The 12,873-nt window shown below is 32.7% G+C and overlaps 1 protein-coding gene across 3 annotated transcripts in view; it reads left to right on the top strand.

The window, feature by feature from the left end:
* LOC136037043 (run domain Beclin-1-interacting and cysteine-rich domain-containing protein-like) overlaps nt 1-12,873 on the top strand; it is a 126,059-nt gene that overhangs the window by 51,627 nt on the left and 61,559 nt on the right. For 2 of the 3 annotated variants that reach the window (XM_065719460.1, XM_065719461.1), the window contains one exon: nt 6,268-10,952. In XM_065719460.1, coding sequence (XP_065575532.1) covers nt 6,268-6,465 — 198 coding nt within the window. In that variant the 3' untranslated portion in view covers nt 6,466-10,952. Of the gene's footprint in view, nt 1-6,267; nt 10,953-12,873 lie in introns of those variants that run through there. The other variant, XR_010619855.1, reaches the window with a different exon arrangement.

Raw genomic sequence — 12,873 nt, 5'->3', positions numbered from 1 at the left:
GAATTGCTTGCCCTCCAATTACTTTTGACTCGTAAAAAGGGTAATAGAACTTTCAATATCCAATCGAATGAGCTCCTTTCGAAGTTTCTATGACAACTCCTTTTATAAAAAATTGCCTTGGTGAAAAAAATAATAATACATTGTGCCCATATCGCTCATTACTCAGTGCCATGTCACTGCCTATGATGCTTGACATGCTTTTTAGTAACATAAGATTTTAATTAGTCTCTCTGTCTTTTTTGTTTTTAGTCTCTCTAAAATCTCCGCGAATTTTGTCTTTAATATATCTATTTTGTTATCGTCTATTTACTCGTACTCCCCTTAATTGAAAAATTTAGTCTTAGATTGATACTTTTCTCTTGCCAATGAAGGATGTTTGTTGTTAGCAAATACGGTTGGAGTTTTGTCGGATATCACTTTTTGGCTTCGTACAATTTTACTTGTCAAATCTAACCAGTGGCTGCAGCAATTATTTAAAAATTAAGAATGCATTTCCAGTTGTGGATAGAATTTATATCAGCTCAAGTGAGATTAACCTGTTTAAGGAATATATAAAGAAGAAATTCAGCTTTCAATATATTTCTATTTTTCTTCCGTTATCAAAGTTTTCATTTCAGTTTGTTGCATTTTTCAGTTTTAATGTTAAAATAGGTCGTTGGATATCATTTATCTGAAACTAAGCAAAAGAAATGTGTTAATTGGTCCTTAACCAACCAAGAAGAACAAGCAGATGAACACAGAAAATTAAAAAAGCTGAAATGCTTGTAATTATCTTAAACTTTTACATTTAGCATGGTATTTTTTGTCATAAATGCTAAACTGTGCGAATAAGTGCGAATGTCAAAGTGAACAGGCGTAAGTATAACTCTGTATGAAAAGTGTGCATTGTAGATGCTGGAATATATTTTTGGATATATTTTTTTTAGTTAATTTGCAACTGATCGCTAATGGTGATGGTATAAAGGCAATGGTTCAAAAATACTTATATCAATTCATAAAACCCATCAATATGGGAAAGAAGGGGGGTGGTTTGAAACCGTTTACCTTCTACCGCAAATGAGTTGTATGAAATTTGTATATGTTTACAATATTATGTTTTAAGGTAGTTGTGGGTCTCCGTCCGCCATGAGCTTCTTTTCTCTGTTCATATCCCTAGAAGAAAAACCCCGCCTGTTTGAGCTCATAGTGTTGTCAAGGGGAACTTTTGCGAGTTCCTATAGTCAGATCTTTGACTGGGAAGAACGTTGTAGGATGACTTTAAGGAGTAGTATCCTCGACGAAAGTATAGCCTAGTCAATTACACACCAGTGCAAAGGGAATTTATAATAAAATGTATGAATTTAGTAGAAAGTTTTTGGAAGGACAAAGGCCAAAGCCGTGAATAGGGGGGTGAAGAGGATTGTACACAGTTGTGTTGGCGTCAGGTAGTTGTTGTTGTTGCTATATTTTGTTGGTGATACAGTTTTTCCCAATAGGTATGCTCATGACATGACGATTTTTTTTTTTTTTAATCAACTTCATATTTTGTTTAAAAAAAATATTATTCCTTTTCTCTCTGTATTTTCATCATGCCTAAAGCCGTTAAAGACGACTAAAGTCGAATGGGCCGACGCTAAAGTCAGCCCAGCCTCAATGAGATTTAACGAATATAAAATTTAGTTAGCGCTAATTTGAGCCAGTCAGATTTTTCATAGAATTTGAGATTGACTGAGAAGTTATACGAAAAATACTGTTTGGTTCAAATTACCCCTAGCTAAATTCTGATTTTTTTTTAGATTAACTAAAACTGAATAAATCAGGGAAAACCGTTGGAGAATCGATATTAGGAGGACTAGTCCTACAGTTCTAACCCTATATGTAATTGCTTGTTTAATCTAAACAATTTGCTATTTAACACACATAAATGTATGGTGTGATTTTCGTTAAGATCCTACGACTTTTATGGGTTGTTTCTCCCTATTTACTAAAATAAGGCAAATTTTCTTAGGCTCGTAACTTTTGATGGATAAGACTAAACTTGATGAAATTTATATATTTAAAATCAGCATTAAAATGCGATTCTTTTGACGTAGCTATTGGTATAGAAATTCTATTTTTAGAGTTTTGGTTACTATTGAGCCGGGTCGCTCCTTACTACAGTTCGTTACCACGAACTGTTTAATTCCGCCATCTGCAAGTACCACATGGCATTAAAATGGCACTTTTGAGCCATTTTTAAAGGGGTGGGGCTAGCAGGCTACCAAAATAGCGTAGACAGATTTTTTATAGCTTATATATTTCTATCTACGTTTTCCCTATAAAATCCACCATCTGCATGTGCCAAATGGCACTGAAAATAGCACTATTGGTGCCATGTCTCAAGTGGAAAAGCTGGGGCCATTGGGCATGCAGAACTTCTTAGAGAGATGTTTAGTGGCTCATTTGAAAACTATCTACGTGCTTTTTATAAGTTGTACTATACGTAAGTGTCATATAGCACTAAAAACGGCCCTTTGGTGCCACTTCTTAAGTGTAAAAGCTTGGAAGTATAAAACGTTATCATCGTAATAGCTATGGTTCAAAACTCTTAACTGGAGGTTTACCAGAAACCCTTACCATATACTCCCCCTCCCAGCCCCCTAAGTAGCTCATTAGTTCGCTGGGAGAATTCACTATTAACTCTTTAACACGGTCAGCCGACGTTGGGGCTCGCAAAATTATTTTTAAAATATCGAATGTTCTTAAAAGGAAGAAATTGATAGAAGAACAAATAGTTGAATCTCAATATTCCAAATTACTGTTCCTTGACGTACCCCCTCCCCTCCTCTTGTTCGTAAAAGTTGAGCTTCTCCAAATATATTTTAATGCTCTTACTCTTTATAATAGAAGATTTTATTACCGCATCGTTTTATAATAGCCAATTAAAAATATATTTGCTGAATAAGTTCCAATGATTATGCTTTTGGTGATGACATAGCTCTCCATAGTCTTTGGAAAAAAGGCTGTAAGTTACACAACTTGGTCCTACAAGAACAAATAGATTGAATTCGATGATCAGCCGCCGTAGTTCGGTTAATAGCGCGTTAGACTTCGAATCAGAGTGACAAGCGTTCAGTTCCTTAATCAGGCATTTTTATTTCAATCATAGTTTTCTGCCTTATATATGATTGTGTTTCTGCTAATTCACTATTTTTATGAATTTGTTTTGTGAATTGTGAAATGTTCCATGCACTATTTTTGGAACAAATTAGGTCCCTGACCCCTTGCCACTTAGGGGTTGGAGAAGTGTAGGCATACGGTTCAGGAACCACTTTGAAGCTGTATCTTAAAAGAAGGATTATCTTCAGAGAATTGTAGTCAATCGAGGCAAATATAATCGTGTTGCCATTGGAAAGCTTTGTTCTACTTTCTTAGATCATTCTGTTCTTTACCTTTCTGGGCTTTATCCTATTCTTAGGAATAAGGATTTTAGTGATATTCGGGTGGCCTATTTCTGTTTTTGTAAATATCTTCTCTATCTTCCTCTTTGGTATAGGAATCGAAAAATAATAAATAAGTTTTACTTTCCTAATGAAGAAGCAATTACTGAGAAGCTGACTGGTTTACACGAAAAGCTTTCAGAAACAGCGTATTGGGGCTTGTCGCCTCACCATGGTTTAATTAGTTTGTTTTATTAATTTATTTATTTAACGTTATTGTTGTTTGATTGTTTTTGGTGATTTATTGTTTTTTTTTATGTAATGTTATTTTTGATGTGTGTTTGTGTTTACTACACAATTTATCTTTTGATGTAAGTGGGTTATAAATAGATATTATTGTTTCTTATTGGTATATTTATTTATTCATATTATTTCCTTTCTTTACTATTTATTAGACAGAATGTATATAGAGAAATCATAGCACTAAGAACCTATTAAAAAATTTTTTTGTGTGATATTTTCCTGGTGGTCAGGTTACTTTCCAACTTTTTCTTGTTTATTGCTATTCCACATCTGTATGTTTAATATTTTTTTTTGTGTTTATCAGGGGGAGGGGGGAGATGTTTAGTGAAATATGTTAGACATACCAAAATTTTGCTTAGATTTTGGAAACCTTAAAAATCTTTCTTAGTAAAATAGCTACTCTTTCCTAACTGTCGAGGTTGCCCTCCTTCAAAAATTGTGTACACCATTTTGTGTAGCATGGATTTCTCGGTATTATCTGAAAAACGATGTGAAATTTAATTTTTTTTTTCAACTGAAAGTAAGGAGCGACATTAAAACTTAAAACGGACGGGAATTATCCCGTGTATGAGGATATTGCCCTCCCCCCTAAAAAATTAAAACGATCAATTTTAAAAAACAAAGTTTGTTGAGAGAAGTAAAGAGCGAAGTTGAAACTTAAAACGAACAAAATTATTGCTTCACAATCTACCTAACATGTATTAATAAAGCTAGTATAATTAAACCAAATAATCATATTTCCCTATGTTTTGTAGGATTATAGAAAACAAGCGCTTTACTGAAAACACAAAACAATGAATTTTTGTACAGTAAAAGTAAACCGATTAAGGCCACTTTTTACAGTATTCAAGTAAAGCATTTTTTTTTAGTAATACTAAAGTGTATTTCTTAAAATTTAAGATTGTTTATTACTCACTATTGCTATTATAGCTGTTGAGACCAACCAAAATGTTACTTGATAAAACAATCCAATATTCCTGTATGCTGTTTAGTGACTTTGCAGTTATTAAAAAGTATTTATTTTTATGCTTATGTTTTTAAGATAATTTTAATTGTATATTGAAAGTTGCTGATATCACAACTGGTGTATGACTATGAAAAGCCTTATAGATTAGTTTATTGTTGCCAGGCTACATACTCACTTTTGACTCCCAAATCAATATTCCTGTTTTTTATACTTGTATTTTGTGCTTTTATACTGTGTTTATGCTTTGTTTCTGTGTTTTTATACTTAATGTATCAAGAGTTAAGTAGGGTTGCGTTCTATCCCCGTTTTATATGGATTAATTTGATGGACTTTGTTCTATGTAGCACAGCAAAGGCAGTGAGAGAACACGGAATCAAATGGGAAAGCAAAACTCACCCAGGCTTAGATTATGCTGATGATTTAACCATCCTAGGTGAAAGTGTGAGCACAATAAAGGAACTTTTAGAAGTTTTGCGAGTTTAGGGTGCAAGAATAGGTTTGAAAATTAATCTCAAGAAGACTAAGTTTTTAAGAGGTAGTTGATGTAGTCGTGATGCTGTTTAGCGAAAAGATCGATAAAGTCTTCATGTACCTGTGAAGTATTGTTAGTAAAACGGTTGGTGTAATTGAAGATGTTACAAGTAGCCAAAGTCCAGGGTGTTTTTTCTCTGCTGAAAAATTTTTGGAAGAATATGAAGATAAATTTGTCAACCAAGATTAGAATATTGGAAGCTGCAGTGATGACAGTGGTCAAATATTGTTCTTAAGTGTGTGCGCTTTGAGCGCGGAATAGGAGCTGCTAGATGTTTTCCAGAGAAATTGCCTACGGATTGTTTTGGATAGCCGACTGACTGACCGTATATCAAATAATAAGTTGTACGAAAAAGTCCTTCAATCCCGCATTCTAGGGCTATAACGAGAGAAAGTATGAGATGGCTAGGGAAAGTTCTGCGGGTGAAGGATGACAGATTGCCAAAAATTGTCCTTGTCGCCAAACCGTGTATGGCCAAACGTAAAGCAGGTCGTCATCGAATGAAGTTAGCAGATGTCGTAAGGAACGATTTGAGGGAAATGGGAAGTTCTTTGGAGGGTATAAAGGGGGAAGCTTTGAGTAGACTGGGATGGAGGAGGAGCATGCGTAGCTGTGTTAGCCTTAGGCGGCTTGAGTCTATAGTGAGCTGTTAGTAGCAGTAATAGTAGTATGTAAAATGTTTGGTAATGACGGATACGGCCTTTTTTTCAGGTTGGGGGGTGGCACTACGAAATGTTGGATAAATTTAGTGATTGTAATTCGTGATCAGATGATTTTAGCCTTAAAAAGAAGGTCTAAAAGGCCTTAATTTTCCTCCTTGTAAAAATTTGATAATATGAAATATGTCCTTTTTCGGGGGCATGACGAAATGTCGGACGAATTTAGTTATGGAATTCTGTGATCAGGTGAATTTAAGGAAGGTCTAAAAGGCCTAAATTTTTCACCTTGTAAAATTTTGATAATGTTAGATACGCCCTTTTCGGGGCATGACGAAATGTTAGATGAATTTAGTAATTGCACTTGATGATCTAACGATTTTTTATTTTATAATTCTTTTTTTTTTAAAGTTGTGCCGAGCCCGAGGTTTCCTCTGTGAGCCCTGTGGATCTGACGATATCATTTTTCCATTTATGCAAAACATAAAAAGATGTGAAAAATGTGGTGCTTGTGCTCATGCAGCCTGCTTTAATCCTGAAAAGTGTCCTCGGTGTGCAAGGCTTGAAATCAGAAGACAACAACGGAATCGACGGTCTGAATCCTCATGATCATAGGTATAAAATAGGTTCGAGTTTTTTGTGATTGTTTAAAGCAGTATCGTACACGATTAGGAGGGTCGGGGACTTAATGCACATTTTTAGTGCACTCAGACGTATCCTTTTTCATTCAAGTGTGAGGTTGGTTAAGAGGGCTTGCCTTTCTCTTCGGCTGTTATACCCATTTGTTATTGTATGTGCCAGAACCATGGTGTGGATGTAAAAAATGTACTGTGTTTGGAGCTTGGATCTTGCTTAACGCTGAGAAGTTATTGAAGTGCGACGCTGAAAATCCAAAGGTACTGGTCAAATTAATGATCTTAGTTGATGATAGGCTTAAAGTAGGTCTTCATATTGCATTATTCCACGTTCTTTATCAGGGAACGTCAAGTATATTTTCAGCTGAGCCGTTCAGTAGCCAAAATAATTAGCCACTCTTAAGTTTTAAAGGTTTAAGTGCCAAAAAGTTTGACGGAATCTAAAATATGTACAATATTAAAGAATGACTCCAAAGGTTTGATATCTCCCCTCCTCCTCAAAAAGAAATTGATTGCTAAATAATTCTTTTGTCAAGCATTATAGTCTAACTCAATGCTGAGATGACTTAAGCGCATTGTTTCTCCTTAAAAATATTTGTAAACACTAAAATCGTGGGTTTTCTTTTCCGTCACGTTATCTCTGGTTGATAACCAAGAGTTTGTGTTACTAGAAGCCAACTAAGCTACTTAGTTTGTGTTACTAGAACCAAGCTACTTAGGGGGCTGGGAGGGGGAGTATATGGTAGGGGTTTCTGGTAAATCTCCAGTTAAGAGTTTTGAACCATAGCTATTACGATGATAACGTTTTATACTTCCAAGCTTTTACACTTAAGAAGTGGCACCAAAGGGCCATTTTAGTACTATATGACACTTACAGATAGTAGAACTTATAAAAAGCACGTAGATAGTTTTCAAATGAGCCACTAAACATCTCTCTAAGCCAAGTGTTGGTAAAATTAAATTGAGAAATTGGATAATATTTAAATTCCCGTACATAGAAATTATTGAGCTCTTTCCTTCTGCCTTACTCAAAGATTATGGGTAAATGACCAGAGTTGGAAGTGGTGCTAATCGTATGGCGGTTATAGGTGGGAAACCATCATCACTGTCTAGCGTTTGGCATTTCTTTACCTCTTTTTTAGTGTGATAATAAGGTAAAATTGATGTAATTAGTATAACTGACATAATTATTGTAGTAATAAGTGTCTGATCTCAGTTTCTGAAAAGAGTACTACTGCAAAACTTAAGAAAATGCCAAATCCGAGATGGTGTTGTTTTTATAGACACTAGCGCCAGTTTCCGCTCATTGAAGTTACCCATACACTTTTGTTTCACTATTTATGAGCAGAGTCAGAGTTAGGTTTTTTCTCGAGGGGAGGGGCGAAGGTAGACTGTGCTTTTCCCCCTTCCCCCCTAGATCCGGTCCTGTCTTGTTTGCTCTCAAAGAAAAGACGTGGGTATTATAGAGATTCTTCTAAAGTAATATAATGTCTTTTATTACAATCAGCACGAACTATATGCATTTGCTTAGATCTTTCGTTTCTATCACGGGGTTTATCAATTCGGCCACTAAATCACTCAAAGATGCTTGAGTACATTGATTTTCTTGGTATAATGAAATAGCTAAGAAAGGTGACCCTCCTTTTGTTTCAATATTGTTTTTCTTTTATTTGAAGTTCCTCTTTCATTTTTATTGATCCTGAAGGTCGTATATGTAATTTTTGAGTTCTTACAGGTCATACAGTTTTCCAACTTATTAAGCTTGTTTATTTTTCAACCGTTGAGAAAAGCAAAGACTTGTGTGTAAAATTTCATATTTAATTTGTGACCAGTGTTGTCACCATACTAAAATAAAAATCAACTAGAAAAATTGTTCAATATATTAATACTGAAGAAACAAAATTAAAATGGAAATCTGTTAAATATATTTATTTTGTCATTTCTCGCAAAAATCACAGAAGATTTTGTAATTTTTCCGCCAGAATTTTTTTTTATTCTGCTTTCAAATGTAATTTTTTTTGCTGAAAAATGTTTATTTTGCTTTCAAATGTATTTTTTTTTTGTCCTCTCGGAATTAAAAAATACATATAAGGACTAAAATATCTAGGAAAAGTCTTACGAAGCAGCTAAAAAAAAGCTTATACAATACTAGAAATCAATTCTATAAAAATTACTAACAAGAAAAGAACGTACACTAGTGATAAAGCTCCAGGATTGGCAACTATGCTCATGACCGTCATGGATTGGTATTCTCAATGAGCAATATGTGATCTGCGTAAATATTTTTTTAGATGAGAAATTCTCTCAAGGCTTGTGTTGTGAATAATTGATTTCTCTTTTAACTTATTTATTCTTTTTTCTCCTTATTCTTTTTTTCCATAACTTAAATGTTTCGATTTTTTGTCTAAGTGTTGTTTATTTTTTACCCTGTTATTACCATAAACCTTACATTGCTAGACTCGAAAAATTGGTGCAAAAATAGTTTAATATTGATACTGGAATCAGAATGACCCTTGCTGGTAGTATTTGATTGGCTAATGGGACGACCGCTGAGAAATCCTCAAGGGGCAATGTAAAATAGCATTGTTTTTAGTCTAGCGATTTAAATTGTTTGGTAATATATCTTTTAAATAGCTTAGGCTGAGTTCACACGCGAGTCATAAGCAAGAGGTAGTCAGCTTTCGTGAATCGTAATTAAAAATTTAGTTTGAGCTGAAAATTTCTTTTTTTTTTGTCTTTTATTTTTCTACTTCTCTTTTATTGTTTTTTTTTTTAATTTTGGTATTATATAAAATTCTACATTACTAGGCTCCAAAATTAAATGGAGATACAAGAAGAGTGATCCTCAAGCTAAAATAATTGGCTTATTAAACGCTTATTAATTGGCTTAATAATTGGCTTATTTATTTTATTAAAATAAACGACCTGATTGGTCGTTGGTATCCAGAGTTAATCGGTTTATACTAAAACGTGTTAACCAGAGTTAACACTAAAACGTGAAAATAGCTATAAACAAATTTTTGAAGCGTTTTTTTTTAGTTTTTTTGCCCCCCCCCCTAACGGAAATTCTGGATGTGCCCTTGCAAGAACGATAAGAATGTGGAAGTAAAATATTGCAATCTTTGGTGAAACCTTTTTTTTTCCTGTCTTCGTGAATATGGTACTATATTTTATAAAGCTAAGGCAAAATACCTATAAAAAAAATTGAAGCTTTTTTTTTAGTTTTTTGCCCCCCCCCCTAACGGAAATTCTGGATGTGCCCTTGCAAGAACGATAAGATTGTGGAAGTAAAATATTGCAATCTTTGTTAAAACCTTTTTTTTCCGGTCTTCGTGAATATGGGACTATATTTTATATAGCTAAGGCAAAAATATCTATAAAATTTTTTTTTGAAGCGTTTTTTTTTAGTTTTTTTGCCCCCCCCCTCACCTAACGAAAATTCTGGATGTGCCCTTGCAAGAACGATAAGAATGTGGAAGCAAAATATTGCAATCTTTGGTAAAACCTTGTTTTTTCCTGTCTTCGTGAATGTGGTACTACATTTTATATAGCTAAGACAAAGTTCACATGTGAGTTGTAAGCAAATATTAGTATTTTTAACATATTACTAAAACTTTACATTGCTAGCCCTAACCCTCATTAGGAATAGAGTGCAAAACCTAGAGTGAAACCAGAATAATCTTTACTAGAAATGTTTGATTGGCCGTTGCAACAGCCAATGAGAGACCCTTAAAAGTCTCGCATAAAGTAGCCTTTTAGTAGTCTAGTGATCTAAAGTCTTTAGGAATACTTTCTTTTATATAGCTTAGGTAGGGTTAATAAGTGTGAATAACCTTTGTGATCGAAGTCTGTAACAACAGGAAAAACAGGAAAAATCTGCAACAACAGGAAAAACAGGAGCATAAATGGAAAAAAGGAGACAAAACAAAAACAAACAAACACCTACACTCGTAAAACAATATCAGGAAATTTAGCGTAATATGGGAAAAGAAACTGATAAGAAACTATTGATAACTATTGAACTATTGATAAGAAACTGCAATCTTCGGTTCAGTTAAGGAATATTAGTTGATTAATGTTGACTGATTTAGTCTTGGCTAACCGATCTTGATTTCACCGGGGGGGGGGGGGATTCTCTTATGGCATTGTAAAATATATTATAGATATATTTAAATTTTACAGATAAAATAATTTTGGAGTTTACATTGAATGACTTTGCTAACTACTGCTTTGAACGTTTGTTAAACTTTTTGAGGAACACAGTTTTTCCTTTCTCTCCTTTCACCTTTTCTTTCTCTGCAGTTTTTCCTTGTCAGAGATCTTCATTTTTTGTTGTTCCATTCTCTTACGTTGAATGCCAATTTTTAGTTTTCATTTTCTGGTCCCTCACAGATTCTGCCCAACAACATTACGCAGTATAGCTTTTGACAAAATTTGCACCGCTCCCCTATCCCCCCCCCCCCCCAAAAAAAAATAGTGTGTTTAGTTTTTTAATCTGGATGTATTTGTAGCGTTTCATTTTTATTGAAACATTATTTCTAATAAACGATCTTTCTAATATTTTTTTTTTTGTTTTGTTTCCCGTTGTTTTTCAAAATAGCTTAGACACATATGAATAAGGAGTTTTTTTTTTTTTTTTTTTTTTTTTTTTTTTTTTTTTTTTTTTTTTTTTTTTTTTTGTAAAAGATATGTAAGATAAAAATTGTAAGTTCAAGAAGTAAAAATCAACTACAACATGGCCAAAAAATAGAAAGAAATAATGTTCCAAAGATTTTAGTAGAAGATTTGGCTTTTTTTCTATCCGATATAAAATTCCAATATTTCATCTTTTTTGAAATAGTATTTCTAATTACATTTCTTTCTAAAATTTTTGTTTGTTGTGTTTACCCTTGTATTTCAAAATAGCTTGGGCACATATACATAAGGCGTTTTTTGTAGAAGATATATAAGATAAAAATAGAAGTCCAAAACAGCCAAAAAAAAAAAAAATATTAGAAAGAAACGTTGTTAGAAACAATTTTAAAAATTAAAAAAAAAATCTAGGTGTTTTGTTTTCTATCCTAGATGTGGCTCTAACATTTCATTTAAAAAAAATATTATTTTTAATTACATCCTTTTAAAATCTTTTTATATATTTCTCCTTTTATTTCAAAATAGTTTACACACATATGGATAAGGCGTTTTTTCGTTTTGTTTTTTGTAGAAGATGTATAAGATAAAATTAAAGTTGAAAACCTAAGAATTAGTTATAAGCAAACTTTGGTTTCTCAGTTTTTCGTATGTTTTGTCAAGTTACTATTAGTATTTTCTGTTTTTCTAATATGAAAAAATGTGTTTGATGTAATATTTCTGATTTTTGCTAACCTTTTCCCCAGATTACTAATATACGTTTAATAAGCTGCAAACTCACACGTGATATATGTCTAGCTACGTATAACATACATACCTTTGCGTGACAGGCGATCTCAACTATTTTACAGTCAAATAATTCTTCATATTTTGTATCAACTTCTTATATTTGTTTTCATAAATAAAATATCCATAAGTTGAAAAAATTGGTTCTTGCGAAGGCATCCGACGCCATCTATTTGTTTCGAAACGTTCTGTAATCTCATTGTACTTTTACCAAAATTGGTATTAGATGCCCCCTCTACCTCACTTAGCAAAAATTGAAAATTAATTATATAATCTTATGTCATTTTTGTTCATTAAAATAAACTTCTACCTAAAAAGTTGTTTCTGATTTTATTAACTTTTGGTCAGATACATATACATACAGTTATATTTATTTGAACGTGTAGCAAATGTGTATGAAGATGTTGTATATGAATGTGAATATGGATCTATATGAATAGGAACATAAGTGTGTTTATCATATACATATGTCCATATGTATATTTATGGGATATCTCAGCTTTTGGATCCAAATTTTGTACTTGCTTATGACTCGTCCTATCTCGATTATAAGGTTCTATTTTCATATATACGCTAGATTTTTATTCTGTATTTTACCCTTTTTTATATATTGTCATGTGTCTTTTAAAATAGTCTCAACACTTGTGGATATGGTGCCTTTTGTGGAAAGATTTGAAAATAAATTTCGTACAAAATGGATGTTTTTTTTTTACCTTGTAATTACTATTCTTTTATATATTCCGGGTTCTACCTTCACTACATATCGCTAATAATTCGACTTCTCTTCAAGCTATAAAAAGGGAATTTCAAAAGATTGCAGTCACTTTGATAACTTTTGGTTGGCAATTTTGGATTATTTCTAAGTCTTATTATATAAGACTTATTATATATATATATATATTTATATATATATATATATATATATATATATATATATATTATATATATATATATATATATATATATA

This window comes from Artemia franciscana, chromosome 16, assembly GCF_032884065.1.
Source record: "Artemia franciscana chromosome 16, ASM3288406v1, whole genome shotgun sequence".
NCBI lineage: Eukaryota > Metazoa > Arthropoda > Branchiopoda > Anostraca > Artemiidae > Artemia > Artemia franciscana.
The sequence above is the reverse complement of the archived record's forward strand: the minus strand, read 5'-3'. Positions and strand labels throughout refer to the sequence as shown.